Source organism: Electrona antarctica, assembly GCF_951216825.1.
Source record: "Electrona antarctica genome assembly, contig: scaffold_457, whole genome shotgun sequence".
Lineage (NCBI taxonomy): Eukaryota > Metazoa > Chordata > Actinopteri > Myctophiformes > Myctophidae > Electrona > Electrona antarctica.
The window spans coordinates 16,817-44,588 of record NW_027637767.1 but is presented as its reverse complement, the minus strand read 5'-3'; the positions used below and the strand labels follow the sequence as shown (position 1 = coordinate 44,588).

The 27,772-nt window shown below is 40.9% G+C and overlaps 1 protein-coding gene across 4 annotated transcripts; it reads left to right on the top strand.

Moving 5' to 3' along the window:
* On the top strand, window positions 1-27,772 carry LOC306918676 (uncharacterized protein). 4 transcript variants are annotated; one of them, XR_013789370.1, is made up of 6 exons: window positions 1-231; window positions 4,528-4,587; window positions 19,159-19,261; window positions 25,654-25,789; window positions 26,987-27,310; window positions 27,404-27,453. XR_013789370.1 is itself a non-coding variant. In XM_079531560.1 (6 exons), exons 1-5 carry the CDS (start codon window positions 16-18, stop codon window positions 27,210-27,212), a joined length of 741 nt encoding a protein of 246 aa, XP_079387686.1. In that variant the 5' UTR covers window positions 1-15; the 3' UTR covers window positions 27,213-27,246; window positions 27,755-27,772. The 4 variants fall into 4 exon arrangements, 2 of the variants coding, with proteins under 2 accessions (XP_079387686.1, XP_079387685.1); XM_079531560.1 differs by lacking the exon at window positions 27,404-27,453 and adding an exon at window positions 27,755-27,772 and having other exon boundaries at window positions 26,987-27,246; XM_079531559.1 differs by having other exon boundaries at window positions 26,987-27,246; window positions 27,404-27,502.

The window sequence follows — 27,772 nt, the reverse complement described above, 5'->3', positions numbered from 1 at the left end:
AACCACATCGGAGCGATGCGGACCAGCAGCGGTGTGTGTGTGTCTGTATCCCTCCTCCTGCTGCTGGCTCTGATCAGCGGTCATCAGGCCAGCAGCATGCCCGGCCAGGGCAGCCCCGAGGCGGACACTCCTCGCGTCAGCCTCCGCTCCCTGGTCCTCGGAACCTGCGAAGACATCCAGCGGTACCTGGAGTCTGTCCTGGGGAGACACGTGGTGCAGTCTACCGCTGAGGTAAGCACCGTGCCCCCGTGTGTGTGCGTGTGTGTGCGCGCGCGCGCGCGTGTGTGTGTGCGTGCGTGCGTCATTAAGTGTCATTAATTAAAGCTGCAATCAGCAGAACTTTAATTTCAAGGACAGAGGCCAAAGGTCCTTCTATCCATCCTAATAAATTGTGGATAAAGTTGTAATGAATATACTGTTCACTAGGGACTGTTCACTAGAGACTGTTCACTATTTACTGTTCAATAGGGACTGTTCACTAGGGAATGTTCACTAGGGACTGTTCAGTATTTACTGCTCACTAGGGACTGTTCACTAGGGACTGTTCACTATTTACTGTTCACTAGGGACTGTTCACTAGGGACTGTTCACTAGGGACTGTTCACTATTTACTGTTCACTAGGGACTGTTCACTAGGGAATGTTCACTATTTACTGTTCACTAGAGACTGTTCACTAGGGACTGTTCACTAGGGACTGTTCACTATGTACTGTTCACTAGGGACTGTTCACTATTTACAGTTCACTAGGGACTGTTCACTATTTACTGTTCACTAGGGACTGTTCACTCTTTACTGTTCACTAGGGAAAGTTCACTAGTGACTGTTCACTATTTACTGTTCACTAGGGACTGTTCACTATTTACTGTTCACTATTTACTGTTCACTAGGGACTGTTCACTATTTACTGTTCACTAGGGACTGTTCACTCTTTACTGTTCACTAGGGACTGTTCACTAGGGAAAGTTCACTAGTGACTGGTCACTAGGGACAGTTCACTAGGGACTGTTCACTATTTACTGTTCACTAGGGACTGTTCACTATTTACTGTTCACTAGGGACTGTTCACTATTTACTGTTCACTAGGGACTGTTCACTATTTACTGTTCACTAGGGACTGTTCACTAGAGACTGTTCACTAGGGACTGTTCACTATTTACCGTCCACTAGGGACTGTTCACTAGGGACTGTTCACTATTTACAGTTCACTATTTACTGTTCACTAAGGACTGTTCACTTTTTACTGTTCACTAGGGACTGTTCACTAGGGAATGTTCACTAGGGACTGTTCACTATTTACTGTTCACTAGGGACTGTTCACTAGAGACTGTTCACTATTTACTGTTCACTAGGGACTGTTCACTATTTACAGTTCACTATTTACTGTTCACTAAGGACTGTTCACTCTTTACTGTTCACTAGGGACTGTTCACTAGGGGCTGTTCACTAGGGACTGTTCACTATTTACTGTTCACTAGCGACTGTCACTATTTACTGTTCACTCTTTACTGTTCACTAGGGACTGTTTACTATTTACGGTTCACTAGGGACTCTTCACTAGGGACTGTTCACTAGGGACTGTTCACTATTTACTGTTCACTAGGGACTGTTCACTAGAGACTGTTCACTAGGGACTGTTCACTAGGGACTGTTCAATATTTACTGTTCACTAGGGACTGTTCACTATTTGCTGTTCACTAGGGACTGTTCACTATTTACTATTCACTAGGGACTGTTCACTAGGGACTGTTCACTAGATACTGTTCACTAGGGACTGTAGACTAGGGTCTGTTCACTAGGGACTGTTCACTAGAAACTGTTCACTATTTACTGTTCACTAGGGACTGTTCACTAGGGGCTGTTCACTAGGGACTGTTCACTATTTACTGTTCACTAGCGACTGTTCACTAGGGACTGTTCACTATTTACAGTTCACTATTTACTGTTCACTAAGGACTGTTCACTCTTTACTGTTCACTAGGGACTGTTCACTAGGGGCTGTTCACTAGGGACTGTTCACTATTTACTGTTCACTAGGGACTGTTCACTAGGGACTGTTCACTATTTACAGTTCACTATTTACTGTTCACTAAGGACTGTTCACTCTTTACTGTTCACTAGGGACTGTTCACTAGGGGCTGTTCACTAGGGACTGTTCACTATTTACTGTTCACTAGCGACTGTTCACTATTTACTGTTCACTCTTTACTGTTCACTAGGGACTGTTTACTATTTACGGTTCACTAGGGACTCTTCACTAGGGACTGTTCACTAGGGACTGTTCACTATTTACTGTTCACTAGGGACTGTTCACTATTTACTGTTCACTAGAGACTGTTCACTAGGGACTGTTCAATATTTACTGTTCACTAGGGACTGTTCACTATTTGCTGTTCACTAGGGACTGTTCACTATTTACTATTCACTAGGGACTGTTCACTAGGGACTGTTCACTAGATACTGTTCACTAGGGACTGTAGACTAGGGTCTGTTCACTAGGGACTGTTCACTAGAAACTGTTCACTATTTACTGTTCACTAGGGACTGTTCACTAGGGGCTGTTCACTAGGGACTGTTCACTATTTACTGTTCACTAGCGACTGTTCACTAGGGACTGTTCACTATTTACAGTTCACTATTTACTGTTCACTAAGGACTGTTCACTCTTTACTGTTCACTAGGGACTGTTCACTAGGGGCTGTTCACTAGGGACTGTTCACTATTTACTGTTCACTAGGGACTGTTCACTAGGGACTGTTCACTATTTACAGTTCACTATTTACTGTTCACTAAGGACTGTTCACTCTTTACTGTTCACTAGGGACTGTTCACTAGGGGCTGTTCACTAGGGACTGTTCACTATTTACTGTTCACTAGCGACTGTTCACTATTTACTGTTCACTCTTTACTGTTCACTAGGGACTGTTTACTATTTACGGTTCACTAGGGACTCTTCACTAGGGACTGTTCACTAGGGACTGTTCACTATTTACTGTTCACTAGGGACTGTTCACTATTTACTGTTCACTAGAGACTGTTCACTAGGGACTGTTCAATATTTACTGTTCACTAGGGACTGTTCACTATTTGCTGTTCACTAGGGACTGTTCACTATTTACTATTCACTAGGGACTGTTCACTAGGGACTGTTCACTAGGGACTGTTCACTAGATACTGTTCACTAGGGACTGTTCACTAGGGTCTGTTCACTAGAGACTGTTCACTAGAGACTGTTCACTAGGGACTGTTCACTAGGGACTGTTCACTAGAGACTGTTCACTAGCGACTGTTCACTAGAGACTGTTCACTAGGGACTGTTCACTAGAGACTGTTCACTAGAGACTGTTCACTAGGGACTGTTCACTAGGGACTGTTCACTAGAGACTGTTCACTAGGGACTGTTCCCTAGGGACTGTTCACTAGGGACTGTTAACGCTGCTTATGTTTGGCTTCATCCTTGATGTCTATTTACCCTTTTTCTTTAATATCTTTTATTTTAATGTCCATTCATTCTTTCTTTAATATGAATTTATCCTTCCTTTAATCTGCTAAAAGGTTGTGGTTAATATTCACCAGTCTCTGTTTCTCTAACTTCTAAAAGTGTGTTTTTCCTCCTGATGTTTTTTAACTGTTTCCCTTTAAAACACTTTAAATTAGTAAAACTATAAAACACTAATGTTTTAAATTAGTAAAACTATAAAACACTAAGGTTTTAAATTAGTAAAACTATAAAACACTAATGTTTCAAATTAGTAAAACTATAAAACACTAATGTTTTAAATTAGTAAAACTATAAAACACTAATGTTTTAAATTAGTAAAACTATAAAACACTAATGTTTTAAATTAGTAAAACTATAAAACACTAATGTTTTCCTCTTTTGGTGTTTACCCTGCTATCTCTGTCTGCTTTACATGTGTCTCTGTCTGCTTTACATGTGTCTCTGTCTGTCCGTCCCTGCTGCTGTCCTCTTTCTGTCTCCCTGTCCTCCTATATTGGTGTCTCTGTCCGTCCCTGCTGCTGTCCTCTCTCTGTGTCTCCCTGTCCTTCTATATTGGTGTCTCTGTCCGTCCGTCCGTCCGTCCCTGCTGCTGTCCTCTCTCTGTGTCTCCCTGTCCTTCTATATTGGTGTCTCTGTCTGTCCGTCCGTCCCTGCTGCTGTCCTCTCTGTGTCTCCCTGTCCTTCTATATTGGTGTCTCTGTCTGTCCGTCCGTCCGTCCGTCCCTGCTGCTGTCCTCTCTCTGTGTCTCCCTGTCCTTCTATATTGGTGTCTCTGTCTGTCCGTCCGTCCCTGCTGCTGTCCTCTCTGTGTCTCCCTGTCCTTCTATATTGGTGTCTCTGTCCGTCCGTCCGTCCGTCCCTGCTGCTGTCCTCTCTCTGTGTCTCCCTGTCCTTCTATATTGGTGTCTCTGTCTGTCCGTCCGTCCCTGCTGCTGTCCTCTCTGTGTCTCCCTGTCCTTCTATATTGGTGTCTCTGTCTGTCCGTCCCTGCTGCTGTCCTCTCTGTGTCTCCCTGGCCGTCTCCCAGAGTGCAGTGTTGTCTCTAGAGTTGTATCTTGGTCAGGAGAACTTCTATAAGGTGTCCACGGTAAGAAGCTAAACGTCGGTCTGTCCTGCTCATGTCTGATTGCATCCATAGTCCATCATTCATGGTTCCTAGAGATACTAAACCTCTAACGTTGACACACTACTACCTGTCTATTATAACTAACGTTGACACACTACTACATGTCTATTATAACTAACGTTGACACACTACTACCTGTATATTATAACTAACGTTGACACACTACTACCTGTCTATTATAACTAATGTTGACACACTACTACCTGTCTATTATAACTAACGTTGACACTACTATACCTGTCTATTATAACTAACGTTGACACACTACTACCTGTCTATTATAACTAATGTTGACACACTACTACCTGTCTATTATAACTAACGTTGACACTACTATACATGTCTATTATAACTAATGTTGACACACTACTACCTGTCTATTATAACTAACGTTGACACTACTATACCTGTCTATTATAACTAACGTTGACACACTACTACCTGTCTATTATAACTAATGTTGACACACTACTACCTGTCTATTATAACTAACGTTGACACTACTATACCTGTCTATTATAACTAACGTTGACACACTACTACCTGTCTATTATAACTAACGTTGACACTACTATACCTGTCTATTATAACTAACGTTGACACTACTATACCTGTCTATTATAACTAACATTGACACACTACTACCTGTCTATTATAACTAACGTTGACACTACTATACCTGTCTATTATAACTAACATTGACACACTACTACCTGTCTATTATAACTAACATTGACACACTACTACCTGTCTATTATAACTAACGTTGACACTACTATACCTGTCTATTATAACTAACGTTGACACACTACTACCTGTCTATTATAACTAACGTTGACACTACTATACCTGTCTATTATAACTAACGTTGACACACTACTACCTGTCTATTATAACTAACGTTAACACACTACTACCTGTCTATTATAACTAACGTTGACACACTACTACCTGTCTATTATAACTAACGTTGACACTACTATACCTGTCTATTATAACTAACGTTGACACACTACTACCTGTCTATTATAACTAACGTTAACACACTACTACCTGTCTATTATAACTAACGTTAACACACTACTACCTGTCTATTATAACTAACGTTGACACACTACTACCTGTCTATTATAACTAACGTTGACACTACTATACCTGTCTATTATAACTAACGTTGACACACTACTACCTGTCTATTATAACTAACGTTAACACACTACTACCTGTCTATTATAACTAACGTTGACACACTACTACCTGTCTATTATAACTAACGTTAACACACTACTACCTGTCTATTATAACTAACGTTGACACTACTATACCTGTCTATTATAACTAACGTTGACACACTACTACCTGTCTATTATAACTAACGTTGACACTACTATACCTGTCTATTATAACTAACGTTGACACACTACTACCTGTCTATTATAACTAACGTTAACACACTACTACCTGTCTATTATAACTAACGTTGACACACTACTACCTGTCTATTATAACTAACATTGACACACTACTACCTGTCTATTATAACTAACGTTGACACTACTATACCTGTCTATTATAACTAACGTTGACACACTACTACCTGTCTATTATAACTAACGTTGACACTACTATACCTGTCTATTATAACTAACGTTGACACACTACTACCTGTCTATTATAACTAACGTTAACACACTACTACCTGTCTATTATAACTAACGTTGACACACTACTACCTGTCTATTATAACTAACATTGACACACTACTACCTGTCTATTATAACTAACGTTAACACACTACTACCTGTCTATTATAACTAACATTGACACACTACTACCTGTCTATTATAACTAACGTTAACACACTACTACCTGTCTATTATAACTAACGTTGACACACTACTACCTGTCTATTATAACTAACATTGACACACTACTACCTGTCTATTATAACTAACATTGACACACTACTACCTGTCTATTATAACTAACGTTGACACTACTATACATGTCTATTATAACTAACGTTGACACACTACTACCTGTCTATTATAACTAACGTTGACACTACTATACCTGTCTATTATAACTAACGTTGACACACTACTACCTGTCTATTATAACTAACGTTAACACACTACTACCTGTCTATTATAACTAACGTTGACACACTACTACCTGTCTATTATAACTAACGTTGACACACTACTACCTGTCTATTATAACTAACGTTAACACACTACTACCTGTATATTATAACTAACGTTAACACACTACTACCTGTCTATTATAACTAACGTTGACACACTACTATACCTGTCTATTATAACTAACGTTGACACACTACTATACCTGTCTATTATAACTAACATTGACACACTACTACCTGTCTATTATAACTAACGTTGACACTACTATACCTGTCTATTATAACTAACGTTGACACACTACTATACCTGTCTATTATAACTAACGTTGACACACTACTATACCTGTCTATTAGTTTCAAATTTAGTTACAAAGAGTTGAACTGGTTTCAACTTCAGATACAAAGAGTTGAACTGGTTTCAACACAAAGAGTTGAACTGGTTTCAACACAAAGAGTTGAACTGGTTTCAACTTCAGATACAAAGAGTTGAACTGGTTTCAACTTTAGTTACAAAGAGTTGAACTGGTTTCAACTTCAGATACAAAGAGTTGAACTGGTTTCAACTTTAGTTACAAAGAGTTGAACTGGTTTCAACTTTAGTTACAAAGAGTTGAACTGGTTTCAACTTTAGTTACAAAGAGTTGAACTGGTTTCAACTTCAGATACAAAGAGTTGAACTGGTTTCAACTTTAGTTACAAAGAGTTGAACTGGTTTCAACTTCAGATACAAAGAGTTGAACTGGTTTCAACACAAAGAGTTGAACTGGTTTCAACACAAAGAGTTGAACTGGTTTCAACACAAAGAGTTGAACTGGTTTCAACACAAAGAGTTGAACTGGTTTCAACTTCAGATACAAAGAGTTGAACTGGTTTCAACACAGAGTTGAACTGGTTTCAACTTCAGACACAAAGAGTTGAACTGGTTTCAACTTCAGATACAAAGAGTTGAACTGGTTTCAACTTCAGATACAACTAGTTGAACTGGTTCCAACTTCAGATGCAAAGAGTTGAACTGGTTTCAACTTCAGATACAAAGAGTTGAACTGGTTTCAACTTCAGATACAAAGAGTTGAACTGGTTTCAACTTCAGATACAAAGAGTTGAACTGGTTTCAACTTCAGATACAAAGAGTTGAACTGGTTTCAACTTCAGATACAAAGAGTTGAACTGATTTCAACTTCAGATACAAAGAGTTGAACTGGTTTCAACTTCAGATACCAAGAGTTGAACTGGTTTCAACTTCAGATACAAAGAGTTTAACTGGTTTCAACTAACGTTGACACACTACTATACCTGTCTATTATAACTAACATTGACACACTACTACCTGTCTATTATAACTAACGTTGACACTACTATACCTGTCTATTATAACTAACGTTGACACACTACTACCTGTCTATTATAACTAACGTTGACACTACTATACCTGTCTATTATAACTAACGTTGACACACTACTATACCTGTCTATTATAACTAACGTTGACACACTACTATACCTGTCTATTAGTTTCAAATTTAGTTACAAAGAGTTGAACTGGTTTCAACTTCAGATACAAAGAGTTGAACTGGTTTCAACACAAAGAGTTGAACTGGTTTCAACACAAAGAGTTGAACTGGTTTCAACTTCAGATACAAAGAGTTGAACTGGTTTCAACTTTAGTTACAAAGAGTTGAACTGGTTTCAACTTCAGATACAAAGAGTTGAACTGGTTTCAACTTTAGTTACAAAGAGTTGAACTGGTTTCAACTTTAGTTACAAAGAGTTGAACTGGTTTCAACTTTAGTTACAAAGAGTTGAACTGGTTTCAACTTCAGATACAAAGAGTTGAACTGGTTTCAACTTTAGTTACAAAGAGTTGAACTGGTTTCAACTTCAGATACAAAGAGTTGAACTGGTTTCAACACAAAGAGTTGAACTGGTTTCAACACAAAGAGTTGAACTGGTTTCAACACAAAGAGTTGAACTGGTTTCAACACAAAGAGTTGAACTGGTTTCAACTTCAGATACAAAGAGTTGAACTGGTTTCAACACAGAGTTGAACTGGTTTCAACTTCAGACACAAAGAGTTGAACTGGTTTCAACTTCAGATACAAAGAGTTGAACTGGTTTCAACTTCAGATACAACTAGTTGAACTGGTTCCAACTTCAGATGCAAAGAGTTGAACTGGTTTCAACTTAAGATACAAAGAGTTGAACTGGTTTCAACTTCAGATACAAAGAGTTGAACTGGTTTCAACTTCAGATACAAAGAGTTGAACTGGTTTCAACTTCAGATACAAAGAGTTGAACTGGTTTCAACTTCAGATACAAAGAGTTGAACTGATTTCAACTTCAGATACAAAGAGTTGAACTGGTTTCAACTTCAGAGAGTTGAACTGGTTTCAACACAAAGAGTTGAACTGGTTTCAACACAAAGAGTTGAACTGGTTTCAACTTCAGACACAAAGAGTTGAACTGGTTTCAACTTCAGATACAAAGAGTTGAACTAACTTTAGTTACAAAGAGTTGAACTGGTTTCAACACAAAGAGTTGAACTGGTTTCAACACAAAGAGTTGAACTGGTTTCAACTTCAGATACAAAGAGTTGAACTGGTTTCAACTTTAGTTACAAAGAGTTGAACTGGTTTCAACTTCAGATACAAAGAGTTGAACTGGTTTCAACACAAAGAGTTGAACTGGTTTCAACTTCAGATAAAAAGAGTTGAACTGGTTTCAACACAAAGAGTTGAACTGGTTTCAACTTCAGATACAAAGAGTTGAACTGGTTTCAACTTCAGATACAAAGAGTTGAACTGGTTTCAACTTCAGATACAAATAGTTGAACTGGTTTCAACTTCAGATACAAATAGTTGAACTGGTTTCAACTTCAGATACAAAGAGTTGAACTGGTTTCAACTTCAGATACAAAGAGTTGAACTGGTTTCAACTTCAGACACAAAGAGTTGAACTGGTTTCAACTTCAGATACAAAGAGTTGAACTGGTTTCAACTTCAGATACAACTAGTTGAACTGGTTCCAACTTCAGATGCAAAGAGTTGAACTGGTTTCAACTTCAGATACAAAGAGTTGAACTGGTTTCAACTTCAGATACAAAGAGTTGAACTGGTTTCAACTTCAGATACAAAGAGTTGAACTGGTTTCAACTTCAGATACAAAGAGTTGAACTGGTTTCAACTTCAGATACAAAGAGTTGAACTGGTTTCAACTTCAGATACCAAGAGTTGAACTGGTTTCAACTTCAGATACAAAGAGTTGAACTGGTTTCAACTAACGTTGACACACTACTATACCTGTCTATTATAACTAACATTGACACACTACTACCTGTCTATTATAACTAACGTTGACACTACTATACCTGTCTATTATAACTAACGTTGACACTACTATACCTGTCTATTATAACTAACATTGACACACTACTACCTGTCTATTATAACTAACGTTGACACTACTATACCTGTCTATTATAACTAACGTTGACACACTACTATACCTGTCTATTATAACTAACGTTGACACACTACTATACCTGTCTATTAGTTTCAAATTTAGTTACAAAGAGTTGAACTGGTTTCAACTTCAGATACAAAGAGTTGAACTGGTTTCAACACAAAGAGTTGAACTGGTTTCAACACAAAGAGTTGAACTGGTTTCAACTTCAGATACAAAGAGTTGAACTGGTTTCAACTTTAGTTACAAAGAGTTGAACTGGTTTCAACTTCAGATACAAAGAGTTGAACTGGTTTCAACTTTAGTTACAAAGAGTTGAACTGGTTTCAACTTTAGTTACAAAGAGTTGAACTGGTTTCAACTTTAGTTACAAAGAGTTGAACTGGTTTCAACTTCAGATACAAATAGTTGAACTGGTTTCAACTTTAGTTACAAAGAGTTGAACTGGTTTCAACTTCAGATACAAAGAGTTGAACTGGTTTCAACACAAAGAGTTGAACTGGTTTCAACACAAAGAGTTGAACTGGTTTCAACACAAAGAGTTGAACTGGTTTCAACACAAAGAGTTGAACTGGTTTCAACTTCAGATACAAAGAGTTGAACTGGTTTCAACACAGAGTTGAACTGGTTTCAACTTCAGACACAAAGAGTTGAACTGGTTTCAACTTCAGATACAAAGAGTTGAACTGGTTTCAACTTCAGATACAACTAGTTGAACTGGTTCCAACTTCAGATGCAAAGAGTTGAACTGGTTTCAACTTCAGATACAAAGAGTTGAACTGGTTTCAACTTCAGATACAAAGAGTTGAACTGGTTTCAACTTCAGATACAAAGAGTTGAACTGGTTTCAACTTCAGATACAAAGAGTTGAACTGGTTTCAACTTCAGATACAAAGAGTTGAACTGATTTCAACTTCAGATACAAAGAGTTGAACTGGTTTCAACTTCAGATACCAAGAGTTGAACTGGTTTCAACTTCAGATACAAAGAGTTGAACTGGTTTCAACTTCAGATACAAAGAGTTGAACTGGTTTCAACTTTAGTTACAAAGAGTTGAACTGGTTTCAACTTCAGATACAAAGAGTTGAACTGGTTTCAACACAAAGAGTTGAACTGGTTTCAACACAAAGAGTTGAACTGGTTTCAACACAAACAGTTGAACTGGTTTCAACACAAAGAGTTGAACTGGTTTCAACACAAAGAGTTGAACTGGTTTCAACACAAAGAGTTGAACTGGTTTCAACACAAAGAGTTGAACTGGTTTCAACACAAAGAGTTGAACTGGTTTCAACACAAAGAGTTGAACTGGTTTCAACTTCAGACACAAAGAGTTGAACTGGTTTCAACTTCAGATACAAAGAGTTGAACTAACTTTAGTTACAAAGAGTTGAACTGGTTTCAACACAAAGAGTTGAACTGGTTTCAACACAAAGAGTTGAACTGGTTTCAACTTCAGATACAAAGAGTTGAACTGGTTTCAACTTTAGTTACAAAGAGTTGAACTGGTTTCAACTTCAGATACAAAGAGTTGAACTGGTTTCAACACAAAGAGTTGAACTGGTTTCAACTTCAGATAAAAAGAGTTGAACTGGTTTCAACACAAAGAGTTGAACTGGTTTCAACTTCAGATACAAAGAGTTGAACTGGTTTCAACTTCAGATACAAAGAGTTGAACTGGTTTCAACTTCAGATACAAATAGTTGAACTGGTTTCAACTTCAGATACAAAGAGTTGAACTGGTTTCAACTTCAGATACAAAGAGTTGAACTGGTTTCAACTTCAGATACAAAGAGTTGAACTGGTTTCAACTTCAGATACAAATAGTTTAACTGGTTTCAACTTCAGATGCAAAGATTTGAACTGGTTTCAACTTCAGATACAAAGAGTTGAACTGGTTTCAACTTCAGATACAAAGAGTTGAACTGGTTTCAACTTCAGATACAAATAGTTGAACTGGTTTCAACTTCAGATGCAAAGAGTTGAACTGGTTTCAACTTCAGATACAAAGAGTTGAACTGGTTTCAACTTCAGATACAAAGAGTTGAACTCGTTTCAACTTCAGATACAAAGAGTTGAACTGGTTTCAACACAAATAGTTGAACTGGTTTCAACTTCAGATACAAATAGTTGAACTGGTTTCAACTTCAGATACAAAGAGTTGAACTGGTTTCAACTTCAGATACAAAGAGTTGAACTGGTTTCAACTTCAGATACAAAGAGTTGAACTGGTTTCAACTTCAGATACAAAGAGTTGAACTGGTTTCAACACAAATAGTTGAACTGGTTTCAACTTCAGATACAAAGAGTTGAACTGGTTTCAACTTCAGATACAAAGAGTTGAACTGTTTTCAACACAAATAGTTGAACTGGTTTCAACTTCAGATACAAAGAGTTGAACTGGTTTCAACACAAATAGTTGAACTGGTTTCAACTTCAGATACAAAGAGTTGAACTGGTTTCAACACAAATAGTTGAACTGGTTTCAACTTCAGATACAAAGAGTTGAACTGGTTTCAACACAAATAGTTGAACTGGTTTCAACTTCAGACACAAAGAGTTGAACTGGTTTCAACTTCAGACACAAAGAGTTGAACTGGTTTCAACTTCAGATACAAAGAGTTGAACTGGTTTCAACACAAATAGTTGAACTGGTTTCAACTTCAGATACAAATAGTTGAACTGGTTTCAACTTCAGATAAAAAGAGTTGAACTGGTTTCAACTTCAGATACAAAGAGTTGAACTAGTTTCAACTTCAGTTACAAAGAGTTGAACTGGTTTCAACTTCAGACACAAAGAGTTGAACTGGGTTCAACTTCAGACACAAAGAGTTGAACTGGTTTCAACTTCAGACACAAAGAGTTGAACTGGTTTCAACTTCAGACACAAATAGTTGAACTGGTTTCAACTTCAGATAAAAAGAGTTGAACTGGTTTCAACTTCAGATACAAAGAGTTGAACTGGTTTCAACTTCAGTTACAAAGAGTTGAACTGGTTTCAACTTCAGACACAAAGAGTTGAACTGGTTTCAACTTCAGACACAAAGAGTTGAACTGGTTTCAACTTCAGACACAAAGAGTTGAACTGGTTTCAACTTCAGACACAAAGAGTTGAACTGGTTTCAACACAAAGAGTTGAACTGGTTTCAACACAAAGAGTTGAACTGGTTTCAACACAAAGAGTTGAACTGGTTTCAACACAAAGAGTTGAACTGGTTTCAACTTCAGATACAAAGAGTTGAACTGGTTTCAACTTTAGTTACAAAGAGTTGATCTGGTTTCAACACAAAGAGTTGAACTGGTTTCAACTTCAGATACAAAGAGTTGAACTGGTTTCAACTTCAGATAAAAAGAGTTGAACTGGTTTCAACTTCAGACACAAAGAGTTGAACTGGTTTCAACTTCAGATACAAAGAGTTGAACTGGTTTCAACTTTAGTTACAAAGAGTTGAACTGATTTCAACTTCAGACACAAAGAGTTGAACTGGTTTCAACTTTAGTTACAAAGAGTTGAACTGGTTTCAACTTTAGATAGAAAGAGTTGAACTGGTTTCAACTTCAGACACAAAGAGTTGAACTGGTTTCAACTTTAGTTACAAAGAGTTGAACTGGTTTCAACTTTAGATACAAAGAGTTGAACTGGTTTCAAATGTAGTTACAAAGAGTTGAATCTCCCAGTGTGAACTGGTTTCAACGTGTTGTATCTCCCAGTGTGAACTGGTTTCAACGTGTTGTATCTCCCAGTGTGAACTGGTTTCAACGTGTTGTATCTCCCAGTGTGAACTGGTTTCAACGTGTTGTATCTCCCAGTGTGAACTGGTTTCAACGTGTTGTATCTCCCAGTGTGAACTGGTTTCAACGTGTTGTATCTCCCAGTGTGAACTGGTTTCAACGTGTTGTATCTCCCAGTGTGAACTGGTTTCAACGTGTTGTATCTCCCAGTGTGAACTGGTTTCAACGTGTTGTATCTCCCAGTGTGAACTGGTTTCAACGTGTTGTATCTTCCAGTGTGAACTGGTTTCAACGTGTTGTATCCCCCAGTGTGAACTGGTTTCAACGTGTTGTATCTCCCAGTGTGAACTGATTTCAACGTGTTGTATCTCCCAGTGTGAACTGGTTTCAACGTGTTGTATCTTCCAGTGTGAACTGGTTTCAACGTGTTGTATCTCCCAGTGTGAACTGGTTTCAACGTGTTGTATCTTCCAGTGTGAACTGGTTTCAACGTGTTGTATCTCCCAGTGTGAACTGGTTTCAACGTGTTGTATCTCCCAGTGTGAACTGGTTTCAACGTGTTGTATCTCCCAGTGTGAACTGGTTTCAACGTGTTGTATCTTCCAGTGTGAACTGGTTTCAACGTGTTGTATCTCCCAGTGTGAACTGGTTTCAACGTGTTGTATCTCCCAGTGTGAACTGGTTTCAAAGTGTTGTATCTCCCAGTGTGAACTGGTTTCAACGTGTTGTATCTCCCATTGTGAACTGGTTTCAACGTGTTGTATCTCCCAGTGTGAACTGGTTTCAACGTGTTGTATCTCCCAGTGTGAACTGGTTTCAACGTGTTGTATCTCCCAGTGTGAACTGGTTTAAACGTGTTGTATCTCCCAGTGTGAACTGGTTTCAACGTGTTGTATCTCCCAGTGTGAACTGGTTTCAACGTGTTGTATCTCCCAGTGTGAACTGGTTTCAACGTGTTGTATCTTCCAGTGTGAACTGGTTTCAACGTGTTGTATCTCCCAGTGTGAACTGGTTTCAACGTGTTGTATCTTCCAGTGTGAACTGGTTTCAACGTGTTGTATCTCCCAGTGTGAACTGGTTTCAACGTGTTGTATCTCCCAGTGTGAACTGGTTTCAACGTGTTGTATCTTCCAGTGTGAACTGGTTTCAACGTGTTGTATCTCCCAGTGTGAACTGGTTTCAACGTGTTGTATCTCCCAGTGTGAACTGGTTTCAACGTGTTGTATCTCCCAGTGTGAACTGGTTTCAACGTGTTGTATCTCCCAGTGTGAACTGGTTTCAACGTGTTGTATCTCCCAGTGTGAACTGGTTTCAACGTGTTGTATCTCATAGTGTGAACTGGTTTCAACGTGTTGTATCTTCCAGTGTGAACTGGTTTCAACATGTTGTATCTCCCAGTGTGAACTGGTTTCAACGTGTTGTATCTTCCAGTGTGAACTGGTTTCAACATGTTGTATCTCCCAGTGTGAACTGGTTTCAACGTGTTGTATCTTCCAGTGTGAACTGGTTTCAACGTGTTGTATCTCCCAGTGTGAACTGGTTTCAACGTGTTGTATCTTCCAGTGTGAACTGGTTTCAACGTGTTGTATCTCCCAGTGTGAACTGGTTTCAACGTGTTGTATCTCATAGTGTGAACTGGTTTCAACGTGTTGTATCTCCCAGTGTGAACTGGTTTCAACGTGTTGTATCTCATAGTGTGAACTGGTTTCAACGTGTTGTATCTCCTAGTGTGAACTGGTTTCAACGTGTTGTATCTCCCAGTGTGAACTGGTTTCAACGTGTTGTATCTCCCAGTGTGAACTGGTTTCAACGTGTTGTATCTCCCAGTGTGAACTGGTTTCAACGTGTTGTATCTCATAGTGTGAACTGGTTTCAACGTGTTGTATCTCCCAGTGTGAACTGGTTTCAACGTGTTGTATCTTCCAGTGTGAACTGGTTTCAACGTGTTGTATCTCCCAGTGTGAACTGGTTTCAACGTGTTGTATCTCCCAGTGTGAACTGGTTTCAACGTGTTGTATCTCCCAGTGTGAACTGGTTTCAACGTGTTGTATCTCCCAGTGTGAACTGGTTTCAACGTGTTGTATCTCCCAGTGTGAACTGGTTTCAACGTGTTGTATCTCCCAGTGTGAACTGGTTTCAACGTGTTGTATCTCCCAGTGTGAACTGGTTTCAACGTGTTGTATCTCCCAGTGTGAACTGGTTTCAACGTGTTGTATCTCCCAGTGTGAACTGGTTTCAACGTGTTGTATCTTCCAGTGTGAACTGGTTTCAACGTGTTGTATCTCCCAGTGTGAACTGGTTTCAACGTGTTGTATCTCCCAGTGTGAACTGGTTTCAACGTGTTGTATCTCCCAGTGTGAACTGGTTTCAACGTGTTGTATCTCCCAGTGTGAACTGGTTTCAACGTGTTGTATCTCCCAGTGTGAACTGGTTTCAACGTGTTGTATCTCATAGTGTGAACTGGTTTCAACGTGTTGTATCTTCCAGTGTGAACTGGTTTCAACATGTTGTATCTCCCAGTGTGAACTGGTTTCAACGTGTTGTATCTTCCAGTGTGAACTGGTTTCAACATGTTGTATCTCCCAGTGTGAACTGGTTTCAACGTGTTGTATCTTCCAGTGTGAACTGGTTTCAACGTGTTGTATCCCCCAGTGTGAACTGGTTTCAACATGTTGTATCTCCCAGTGTGAACTGGTTTCAACGTGTTGTATCTTCCAGTGTGAACTGGTTTCAACGTGTTGTATCTCCCAGTGTGAACTGGTTTCAACGTGTTGTATCTTCCAGTGTGAACTGGTTTCAACGTGTTGTATCTCCCAGTGTGAACTGGTTTCAACGTGTTGTATCTCCCAGTGTGAACTGGTTTCAACGTGTTGTATCTCCCAGTGTGAACTGGTTTCAACGTGTTGTATCTCATAGTGTGAACTGGTTTCAACGTGTTGTATCTCCCAGTGTGAACTGGTTTCAACGTGTTGTATCTCATAGTGTGAACTGGTTTCAACGTGTTGTATCTCCTAGTGTGAACTGGTTTCAACGTGTTGTATCTCCCAGTGTGAACTGGTTTCAACGTGTTGTATCTCCCAGTGTGAACTGGTTTCAACGTGTTGTATCTCCCAGTGTGAACTGGTTTCAACGTGTTGTATCTCATAGTGTAAACTGGTTTCAACGTGTTGTATCTCCCAGTGTGAACTGGTTTCAACGTGTTGTATCTCATAGTGTGAACTGGTTTCAACGTGTTGTATCTCCCAGTGTGAACTGGTTTCAACGTGTTGTATCTCCCAGTGTGAACTGGTTTCAACGTGTTGTATCCCCCAGTGTGAACTGGTTTCAACGTGTTGTATCTCCCAGTGTGAACTGGTTTCAACGTGTTGTAACTCCCAGTGTGAACTGGTTTCAACGTGTTGTATCTTCCAGTGTGAACTGGTTTCAACGTGTTGTATCTCCTAGTGTGAACTGGTTTCAACGTGTTGTATCTCCCAGTGTGAACTGGTTTCAACGTGTTGTATCTCCCAGTGTGAACTGGTTTCAACGTGTTGTATCTCCCAGTGTGAACTGGTTTCAACGTGTTGTATCTCATAGTGTGAACTGGTTTCAACGTGTTGTATCTCCCAGTGTGAACTGGTTTCAACGTGTTGTATCTCCCAGTGTGAACTGGTTTCAACGTGTTGTATCTTCCAGTGTGAACTGGTTTCAACGTGTTGTATCTCCCAGTGTGAACTGGTTTCAACGTGTTGTATCTCCCAGTGTGAACTGGTTTCAACGTGTTGTATCTCCCAGTGTGAACTGGTTTCAACGTGTTGTATCTCCCAGTGTGAACTGGTTTCAACGTGTTGTATCTTCCAGTGTGAACTGGTTTCAACGTGTTGTATCTCCCAGTGTGAACTGGTTTCAACGTGTTGTATCTCCCAGTGTGAACTGGTTTCAACGTGTTGTATCTCCCAGTGTGAACGCAGCATGAGAGCATTTGGATCCAGTGTGTTGAACGTTTATGCTGTCCAGATTCAGAAGCCGCTGTGTGTGTGTTTGTGTGTGTGTGTGTGTGTGTGTGTGTGTGTGTGTGTGTGTGTGTGTGTGTGTGTGTGTGTGTGTGTGTGTGTGTGTGTGTGTGTGTGTGTGAACAGGTTCAGAGGGACAGTTGTGTGTCCAACCTTGACCTCATGAGACCCCGGGGGGGGGGGGGGGGTCATCACAGGATGGAGGAGTGTCCGATTGCGTGTGTGTGTATTCCGAATGCGTCTTTAATTTTCCTTTCCCCCCCCCCCCCCCCCCCCACCCCAGCTGTCACTGTCCTTCAGTAGGACATGAATGTCCGAGTCGACCTCATGACGTCACAGGTGTCTCTGAGAGCCAACAAGACTGTGTGCGTGCGTGCGTGCGTGCGTGCGTGCGTGCGTGCGGACAGTGCCGTTGCAGCACATTAGTGCATTAGAGTGATTCTCCTCCTAAGGGGGGGGGGGGGGGGGGGGGAGAGAGAGAGAGAGAGAGAGACAAATAATACAAAATGCTAAAATGTCTAAATGTCATCATGCTTTAAGTAGCATGTAACCATAACATGTCAAACTAGGGGGTTTTCATGATTCTGAATCCATTCCAAGCATTAGTTTAATAGTATAGTTATATTATATATAGTTTTGCACAAAATACACTCCTTGGGCTAAAAACTGCCATAGCCGTCATCACAAATGTGATGAAAGAAGTCAGCACATTTTGGGTTATTTGGGCACATGTGGGCAAGTGGCTATGTGTCCGTTTTTAGCCCAAGGAGTGTTTTTGGTGCAAAAGTAATTGCAGAAAATATGTGAAAATCTGTCTTGTGACAGACTTGTGTTTGTTTACAGTTGGTTACCATGGTGATGACCTTTGACCTGTGTGTGTTTAGGTGGTCTCCATGGTAATGACATTTGACCTGTGTGTTTACAGGTGGTCTCCATGGTAATGACCTTTGACCTGTGTTTAGGTGGTCTCCATGATGATGACCTTTGACCTGTGTGTTTACAGGTGGTTTGCATGGTAATGACCTTTGACCTGTGTTTGTTTACAGGTGGTTTCCATGGTAATGACCTTTGACCTGTGTGTTTACAGGTGGTCTCCATGGTGATGACCTTTGACCTGTGTTTAGGTGGTCTCCATGGTGATGACCTTTGACCTGTGTTTACAGGTGGTTTCCATGGTAATGACCTTTGACCTGTGTTTGTTTACAGGTGGTTTCCATGGTGATCCTCTTCCTGGCCGAGGGCGGGGCCAGTGGCCTCAACGTCATCGCCGTCTACGTCACAGAGGTCATCAGGGTCACAGGGCTGGACGGTGAGGGACAGCTGTCAATCAGTCAGTCTGTTAACACAGTCTATGCCAACCTGGAGAAATCTTGTGTTCATGTTCGAGGATTTAAGCACCAATGAACTTCCCATTGCAGTCAGAACTACAGACTCACTCCCAATCTAAACTATGGAATGAACTTCCCATTACAGTCAGAACTACAGACTCACTCCCAATCTAAACTATGGAATGAACTTCCCATTGCAGTCAGAACTACAGACTCACTCCCAATCTAAACTATGGAATGACCTTCCCATTGCAGTCAGAACTACAGACTCACTCCCAATCTAAACTATGGAATGAACTTCCCATTGCAGTCAGAACTACAGGCTCACTCCCAATCTAAACTATGAAATGAACTTCCCATTGCAGTCAGAACTACAGACTCACTCCCAATCTAAACTATGGAATGAACTTCCCATTGCAGTTAGAACTACAGACTCACTCCCAATCTAAACTATGGAATGAACTTCCCATTGCAGTCAGAACTACAGACTCACTCCCAATCTAAACTATGGAATGAACTTCCCATTGCAGTCAGAACTACAGACTCACTCCCAATCTAAACTATGGAATGACCTTCCCATTGCAGTCAGAACTACAGACTCACTCCCAATCTAAACTATGGAATGACCTTCCCATTGCAGTCAGAACTACAGACTCACTCCCAATCTAAACTATGGAATGAACTTCCCATTGCAGTCAGAACTACAGGCTCACTCCCAATCTAAACTATGAAATGAACTTCCCATTGCAGTCAGAACTACAGACTCACTCCCAATCTAAACTATGGAATGAACTTCCCATTGCAGTTAGAACTACAGACTCACTCCCAATCTAAACTATGGAATGACCTTCCCATTGCAGTCAGAACTACAGACTCACTCCCAATCTAAACTATGGAATGAACTTCCCATTGCAGTCAGAACTACAGACTCACTGCCAATCTAAACTATGGAATGACCTTCCCATTGCAGTCAGAACTACAGACTCACTCCCAATCTAAACTATGGAATGAACTTCCCATTGCAGTTAGAACTACAGACTCACTCCCAATCTAAACTATGGAATGAACTTCCCATTGCAGTCAGAACTACAGACTCACTCCCAATCTAAACTATGGAATGAACTTCCCATTGCAGTCAGAACTACAGACTCACTGCCAATCTAAACTATGGAATGAACTTCCCATTACAGTCAGAACTACAGACTCACTCCCAATCTAAACTATGGAATGAACTTCCCATTACAGTCAGAACTACAGACTCACTCCCAATCTAAACTATGGAATGAACTTCCCATTGCAGTCAGAACTACAGACTCACTCCCAATCTAAACTATGGAATGAACTTCCCATTGCAGTCAGAACTACAGACTCACTCCCAATCTAAACTATGGAATGAACTTCCCATTACAGTCAGAACTACAGACTCACTCCCAATCTAAACTATGGAATGAACTTCCCATTACAGTCAGAACTACAGACTCACTCCCAATCCTACAGACTCACTACCAATCTTCCACCGTAGTCTGAAAACTTATTATTATATACATTATACATGAAACATAGAACCAAAGAGACTGAAAGTAGATATAAAACATGTACAAATAAGCTAATGAGTATTCTAAGACAAAAAAATAAGGAATATTATCATAAACAACTGGAACAGCATAGGAGTAACATCCAAGGGACATGGAAGATATTAAATAGTATAATTAAAAAAGGTCAGATAAGTACAAATTATCCAAATCATTTTTATTAAAGATACATAATTATAAACAAAACAAAGGAAATTGCTAATGAATTTAATAACTTCTTTGTAAATGTTGGGCCCAATTTGGCAAATAACATCCCAGAGCAGAGAGATTGTGATGGTCTAAATGAAAGAATAATCAGGCAGAATCCAAATTCAATTTTCATCAGGAATGTTCACGAAAGTGAAATCCTGGAAATTGTTCATCAGTTCAAAAACAAAAAATCAACAGACTGTACTGACATAGATATGACACTGGTTAAGGATATCATAGATTATATAGTCACACCATTCTCATACATCTGTAACCAATCCTTTTTGACCGGTATTTTCCCAAATAGTATGAAGATTGCAAAAGTTGTTCCTATTTTTAAAAGTGGAGATAAATCTAACTTTACAAACTACAGACCAATCTCTCTACTCTCACAATTCTCAAAAATCCTAGAAAAACTGTTTGTCTCAAGGCTTGATAATTTCATAGAAAAACATAATCTACTAAGTAGCCATCAGTTTGGTTTCAGATCAAACAGGTCCACCTCTATGGCAGTCACGGAACTGGTAGAACATATATCTACAGCAATTGATAACAATGAATATACTGTCGGGGTCTTTATTGACTTGAGCAAGGCATTTACAATTACAATTTACAATTTAGGCATTTAGCAGACGCTCTTAATCCAGAGCGACTTACATTAAGCAAGAACAAAAAGCATGGGAATACATCACATATGTAAAATGCATTTATCGCGAAACATGCGTAAGCTAAGAACGTGACTAGAACATATCTATATATAATGACACTATACATATAAACTATAACTAGAACATATCTATATAATGACACTATACATATAAACTATACATATATGCTATACTATGCTGTACATATATACTATGAAGTGCTATGACTACATACAATGCACTTATTGTGCTGTCTACATGACATGCTATAAGTCTGTTTCAAATGCTATATAAGTCTAAGAAGTGCTGTCTAAGGGGGGTAGGGTAAGTGCTATGGGCCATGATGGAGTCTGAAAAGGTGGGTCTTCAGACTACGGCGGAAGATCGGGAGTGATGCTGCAGTTCTGATTGCAACAGGAAGTGCATTCCACAGTTTTGGGGCCAGAAGGGAGAAGAGTTTGGGACGTGTGGAGCGTTGTCCCGGCGTTTTTAGTGAGGGTACTTCCAGCTTCCCTGCGTTGGCTGATCTGAGTGCGCGGGAGGGTTTGTAGGGTTCAATCATGCTGGCAAGATATGGGGGAGCCATACCTTTGGTTGCTTTGAATGCCAGCATCAGAGTTTTGTATTCTGTGCGGGCAGCGACCGGGAGCCAGTGCAGGGAGCGGAGCAGGGGGGAGACATGTGAGAATTATGGCTGGTTGAAGACCAAGCGAGCTGCGGCATTTTGGATCAGTTGGAGAGGCTTCAGTGCACATGCCGGTAGGCCAGTAAGGAGAGAGTTACAATAGTCAAGTTTTGACAGGACTGTTGTCTGGATTAGGAGCTGGGCTGATTCCTGGGTGAGGAACGGTCTAATTCGTCGTATGTTATAGAGTGTGAACCTACAGGATCGAGTGACAGCTGTGATGTGAGTGAAGTATATTTACTACAAAGAGAGACTGCTTTTTCTCTCTATAAAGCTCATGAACAAACTACTAAAATACTTAGGCTAAAAAACACTCAGGACGGAGAATGAAGTCAACAGCAGAGACAGGCAGATGAAAGTTGCTCCGGAGTTCCATTTATTTCAAAGAGTACAAGACATCATTCACAGCCATGGGCCTAGGCCACCCGCCTCACGGCGTGTGAGCCACTGACTAACCCAGATAGGCATTTTAGTAGTCTTTATACAAGCCCAAATCCCAATACACATTTGAAACAGACAGTCACCAAATTGTCACAGGTCACTAGGTGTGGTCACACTCACAGGAAGCACAGCAGGAGACCCCTCTGTTCTAGGTGCTGCTATCAGCGTAGGCCTATTGCTATTTAGCATAGGTGCAATTAAGCTGTGGTGCCTAAATGTCTAGCCTGTTGGTCCTGTAGCCTCTCACTCATGAGGAGAGGTTTTGAACGAGAGCTGACTGTCCAGGACAACACCAAGGTTCCTGGCTGTTGGGACAGACGTTACCAGGGCGTTGTCTACGGAAATAGTTAGCTCCCGCATCGGGCAGGACTTAGCTGGGAAGAAGAGAAGCTCAGTCTTGTCTGGGTTCAGCTTGAGGTGGTTGGAGGACATCCACTGTGAGATGTCAGCCAGGCAAGCAGTGATGCGCTCTTCCACCTGGGTGGCAGAGGGGGGGAAGGATAGAAACAGTTGTGTGTCATCGGCATAACAGTGATAGGATATATTGTGAGCAGAGATGATAGTGCCAAGGGATTTAGTGTACAGTGAGAAAAGGAGGGGACCAAGTACAGATCCCTGTGGGACCCCAGTTTGGAGGGTTCGGGGGGATGATAACAGACCTTTCCAGGAGACCTGGTAGGTCCGGTCGGTGAGGTAAGAGGAGAACCACTTTAGTGCCGTCCCGCCGATGCCTAGATCCGCTAGGGTGTCTAGGAGCAGCTGGTGGTTCACTGTGTCAAATGCTGCTGATAGGTCTAGGAGAATCAGGACAGCAGAGTGGGAAGCAGCCTGGGCAGCATGTAGTGCTTCTGTGACTGCCAGCAGGGCAGTTTCTGTGGAGTGGGCCTTTTTGAATCCGGACTGGTTTGGATCCATTTGACACCATACATCATGGTCAACCTTTCCATTTAAAAAAAATGGAAAGGTACGGTATCAGAGGAACGGCAAACGCATGGTTAAGGATCTATCTTGGTAACAGACAACAATATGTACATGTGAATAGTGCTGATTCTGACAAACAAAACATCATGTATGGGGTCCCACAGGGCTCTGTACTTGGGCCCAAACTATTCATAATGTACATTAATGACATATGTGACATATTAAATGATCTAAGTTGTGTCCTATTCGCGGATGACACAAGTCTGTATTGCTCAGGGGAGAGCCTCGACCGGCTCCTGGATACAGTAGAGAAGGAGCTTAGAATACTTAAAAAATGGTTTGATATTAATAAACTGTCTCTAAACTTAAGCAAAACAAAATTCATAATTTTTGGAAAATAGACAAACGGATCAAAATCAAGTTTGCCGATGTTGAAATTGAACAGGTGCTGAACACTACATTTCTAGGTGTCATAATTGACAATAAACTCAATTGGAAATCTCACATAAACAATTTAAGAACCAAACTCTCAAAAACAATTGCTATATTATACAAGATGAGACCAATCTTCTCTGCCCCGCCCCTTTCATCTTCTCTGCCCCGCCCCTTTCATCTTATCTGCCCCGCCCCTTTCATCTTCTCTGCCCCGCCCCTTTCATCTTCTCTGCCCCGCCCCTTTCATCTTCTCTGCCCGCCTCTTTCATCTTCTCTGCCCCGCCCCTTTCACCTTCTCTGCCCCGCCCCTTTCACCTTCTCTGCCCCGCCCCTTTCACCTTCTCTGCCCCGCCCCTTTCACCTTCTCTACCCCGCCCCTTTCATCTTTTCTGCCCCGCCCCTTTCATCGTATCTGCCCTGCCCCTTTCATCTTCTCTGCCCCGCACCTTTCATCTTCTCTGCCCCGCCCCTTTCATCTTCTCTGCCCCGCCCCTTTCATCTTCTCTGCCCCGCCCCTTTCATCTTCTCTGCCCCGCCCCTTTCATCTTCTCTGCCCCGCCTCTTCTATCTTCTCTACCCCACCCCTTTCATCTTCTCTACCCCGCCCCTTTCATCTTCTATGCCCCGCCCCTTTCATCGTATCTGCCCCGCCCCTTTCATCTTCTCTGCCCCGCCCCTTTCATATTCTCTGCCCCACCCCTTTCACCTTCTTTCTAATTTGTTCGGCTAAAACATTTGTTTATTATCATGATTTGTTGCTTACAGGTCTTTAAATTAATACTTTTTGAAAGGTCTATGGGAAAAATTTATGGGGAATTATTAAAATGAATGGGGAATTATTAAAATGAATGGGGAATTATTCAAATGAATGGGGAATTATTCAAATGAATGGGGAATTATTAAAATGAATGGGGAATTATTAAAATGAATGGGGAATTATTAAAATGAATGGGGAATTATTAAAATGAATAGGGAATTATTAAAATTAATGGGGAATTATTCAAATGAATGGGGAATTATTTCCTGGGGCTGCGACGCTCTATAGTGTAGATCTATAGATGTTCTATAGTGTAGATCTATAGATCTATAGATGCTCTATAGTGTAGACTCATAGTTTCATATAGATATAGATATATAGATATTCTACTGTTAGACGGATGTAAGGTCCTATAGTTTGTTTATGATCCTAAAGACTATTTCTATGTATTTTGCGTATTACCATGTGTTGTTCTATTTCTATGTATTTTGCGTATTGCCATGTGTTGTTCTATTTCTATGTATTTTGTGTATTGGTAAATGGTAAATGGTTTATATATATATATATATATAATTATTTCCAGTGTATTATGTTATTTTTTAATTTTTGACAGTGTATTCATGTTATTTTTTTATTTTTTACAGTGTATTCATGTTATTCATTTATTTTTTACAGTGTATTCATGTTATTTTTTTATTTTTTACAGTGTCGCTGCCGTTCCCTCACTTCACCCCAGAGGGCGTGGCCTCTGTGGCCCAGTGGGGTCTGCTGGCTCTGATTGGCTACTGGCTGCTGTCCGTCACGCTCCGCCTGCTCATTGGACTGCTGAGGCGGCTCTTCTGGTTGGTCGACTAAAACTATGACTATTTTTCTTTTCTTCTGATGACTAAAACCAAGACTAAATAATGATAAAGATGATTTCATAAGCACATAAAAACTACATTAAAATGTTAGGGAGGGACAGGTTGGTTCGGTGCTCTCCCCAGGTTGGTGTGTATATTAAGGTTGGTTCGGTGTTCTCCCCAGGTTGGTGTGTATATTAAGGTTGGTTCGGTGTTCTCCCCAGTTTGGTGTGTATATTAAGGTTGGTTCTGTGTTCTCCCCAGGTTGGTGTGTATATTAAGGTTGGTTCGTGTTCTCCCCAGGTTGGGGTGTATATATTAAGGTTGGTTCGGTGTTCTCCCCAGGTTGGTGTATATATTAAGGTTGGTTCGGTGTTCTCCCCAGGTTGGTGTATATATTAAGGTTGGTTCGTTGCTCTCCCCAGGTTGGGGTGTATATAACAGGTTGGTTCGGTGTTCTCCCCAGGTTGGTGTATATATTAAGGTTGGTTCGGTGTTCTCCCCAGGTTGGTGTATATATTAAGGTTGGTTCGGTGTTCTCTCCAGGTTGGGGTGTATATAACAGGTTGGTTCGGTGTTCTCCCCAGGTTGGTGTATATATTACGGTTGGTTCGGTGTTCTCCCCAGGTTGGTGTATATATTAAGGTTGGTTCGGTGTTCTCTCCAGGTTGGGGTGTATATAACAGGTTGGTTCGGTGTTCTCCCCAGGTTGGTGTGTATATATTAAGGTTGGTTCGGTGTTCTCCCCAGGTTGGGGTGTATATAACAGGTTGGTTCGTGTTCTCCCCAGGTTGGGGTGTATATAACAGGTTGGTTCGGTGCTCTCCCCAGGTTGGGGTGTATATAACAGGTTGGTTCGGTGCTCTCCCCAGGTTGGGGTGTATATATTAAGGTTGGTTCGGTGTTCTCCACAGGTTGGTGTATATATTAAGGTTGGTTCTGTGTTCTCCCCAGGTTGGTGTATATATTAACGTTGGTTCGGTGCTCTCCCCAGGTCGGGGTGTATATAACAGGTTGGTTCGGTGTTCTCCCCAGGTTGGTGTATATATTAAGGTTGGTTCGGTGTTCTCCCCAGGTTGGTGTATATATTAAGGTTGGTTCGGTGCTCTCCCCAGGTTGGGGTGTATATAACAGGTTGGTTCGGTGTTCTCCCCAGGTTGGTGTGTATATATTAAGGTTGGTTCGTGTTCTCCCCAGGTTGGTGAAGACCGTCGCCGTTCTCTGGCTGTTCGGCCTGATCGTCAGCGACGGCTCCGCCCCTGCTGACGTCACGGCGGTTCGGCTCGCCGGATTGGTCCTCGGCTGCGTCCTCCTGGGCGTGGCCCAGGGAGGGGGAGGGGCCTCGGAGGCGGTCGCCGTGGAGACGCGTCTGAGCGCCGTCGAGGGTCGTCTGAAGGTCGTCGAGAAACACAAGATGGACTGAGGCTCGTCTCCCATTGGTGGAGAGGAGAGAGGAGGTCGTCTCTGATTGGTGGAGAGGAGAGAGGAGGTCGTCTCTGATTGGTGGAGAGGAGAGAAGAGGTCGTCTGTGATTGGTGGAGAGAAGAGAGGAGGTCGTCTCTGATTGGTGGAGAGGAGAGAGGAGGTCTGTCATTGGTGGAGAGAAGAGAGGAGGTCGACTGTGATTGGTGGAAACCTACGTCCAAATACCCTTTTTAGTTGTTTTTGTTTAAACCCTTTAGAACATTAAAGTTCTGCTATTTTCTCTCTCGTAGGAAGAAGTTTAATTTATGAGAAAAAGTTAAAAAGTTTAATTTATGGTAGAGATGCACCATATTGAGATTAAAGTTTAATTTATGCTAGAGATGCACCATATTGAGATTACGAGCGATATCTGACCTCCCGTCATTAGCAGGGTCATAATAAACATATCGATATGTTTATTTGATATTTAATTATCATTATTGTATTTGTTTGAAATTCAATTCGAAATTAGATTTCTTTTTGTTTTTCTGGTGAAAGCAGATGGCAAGCCCCGCCCCC

Excerpts from the sequence above, each read along its gene's own strand:
- LOC306918676 (XM_079531560.1), top strand. The coding sequence starts at position 16 with ATGCGGACCAGCAGCGGTGTGTGTGTGTCTGTATCCCTCCTCCTGCTG. Across the intron at positions 232-4,527 it reads TGGTGCAGTCTACCGCTGAG|AGTGCAGTGTTGTCTCTAGA; the intron begins GTAAGCACCGTG and ends GCCGTCTCCCAG. Across the intron at positions 19,262-25,653 it reads CAGGGTCACAGGGCTGGACG|TGTCGCTGCCGTTCCCTCAC; the intron begins GTGAGGGACAGC and ends TATTTTTTACAG.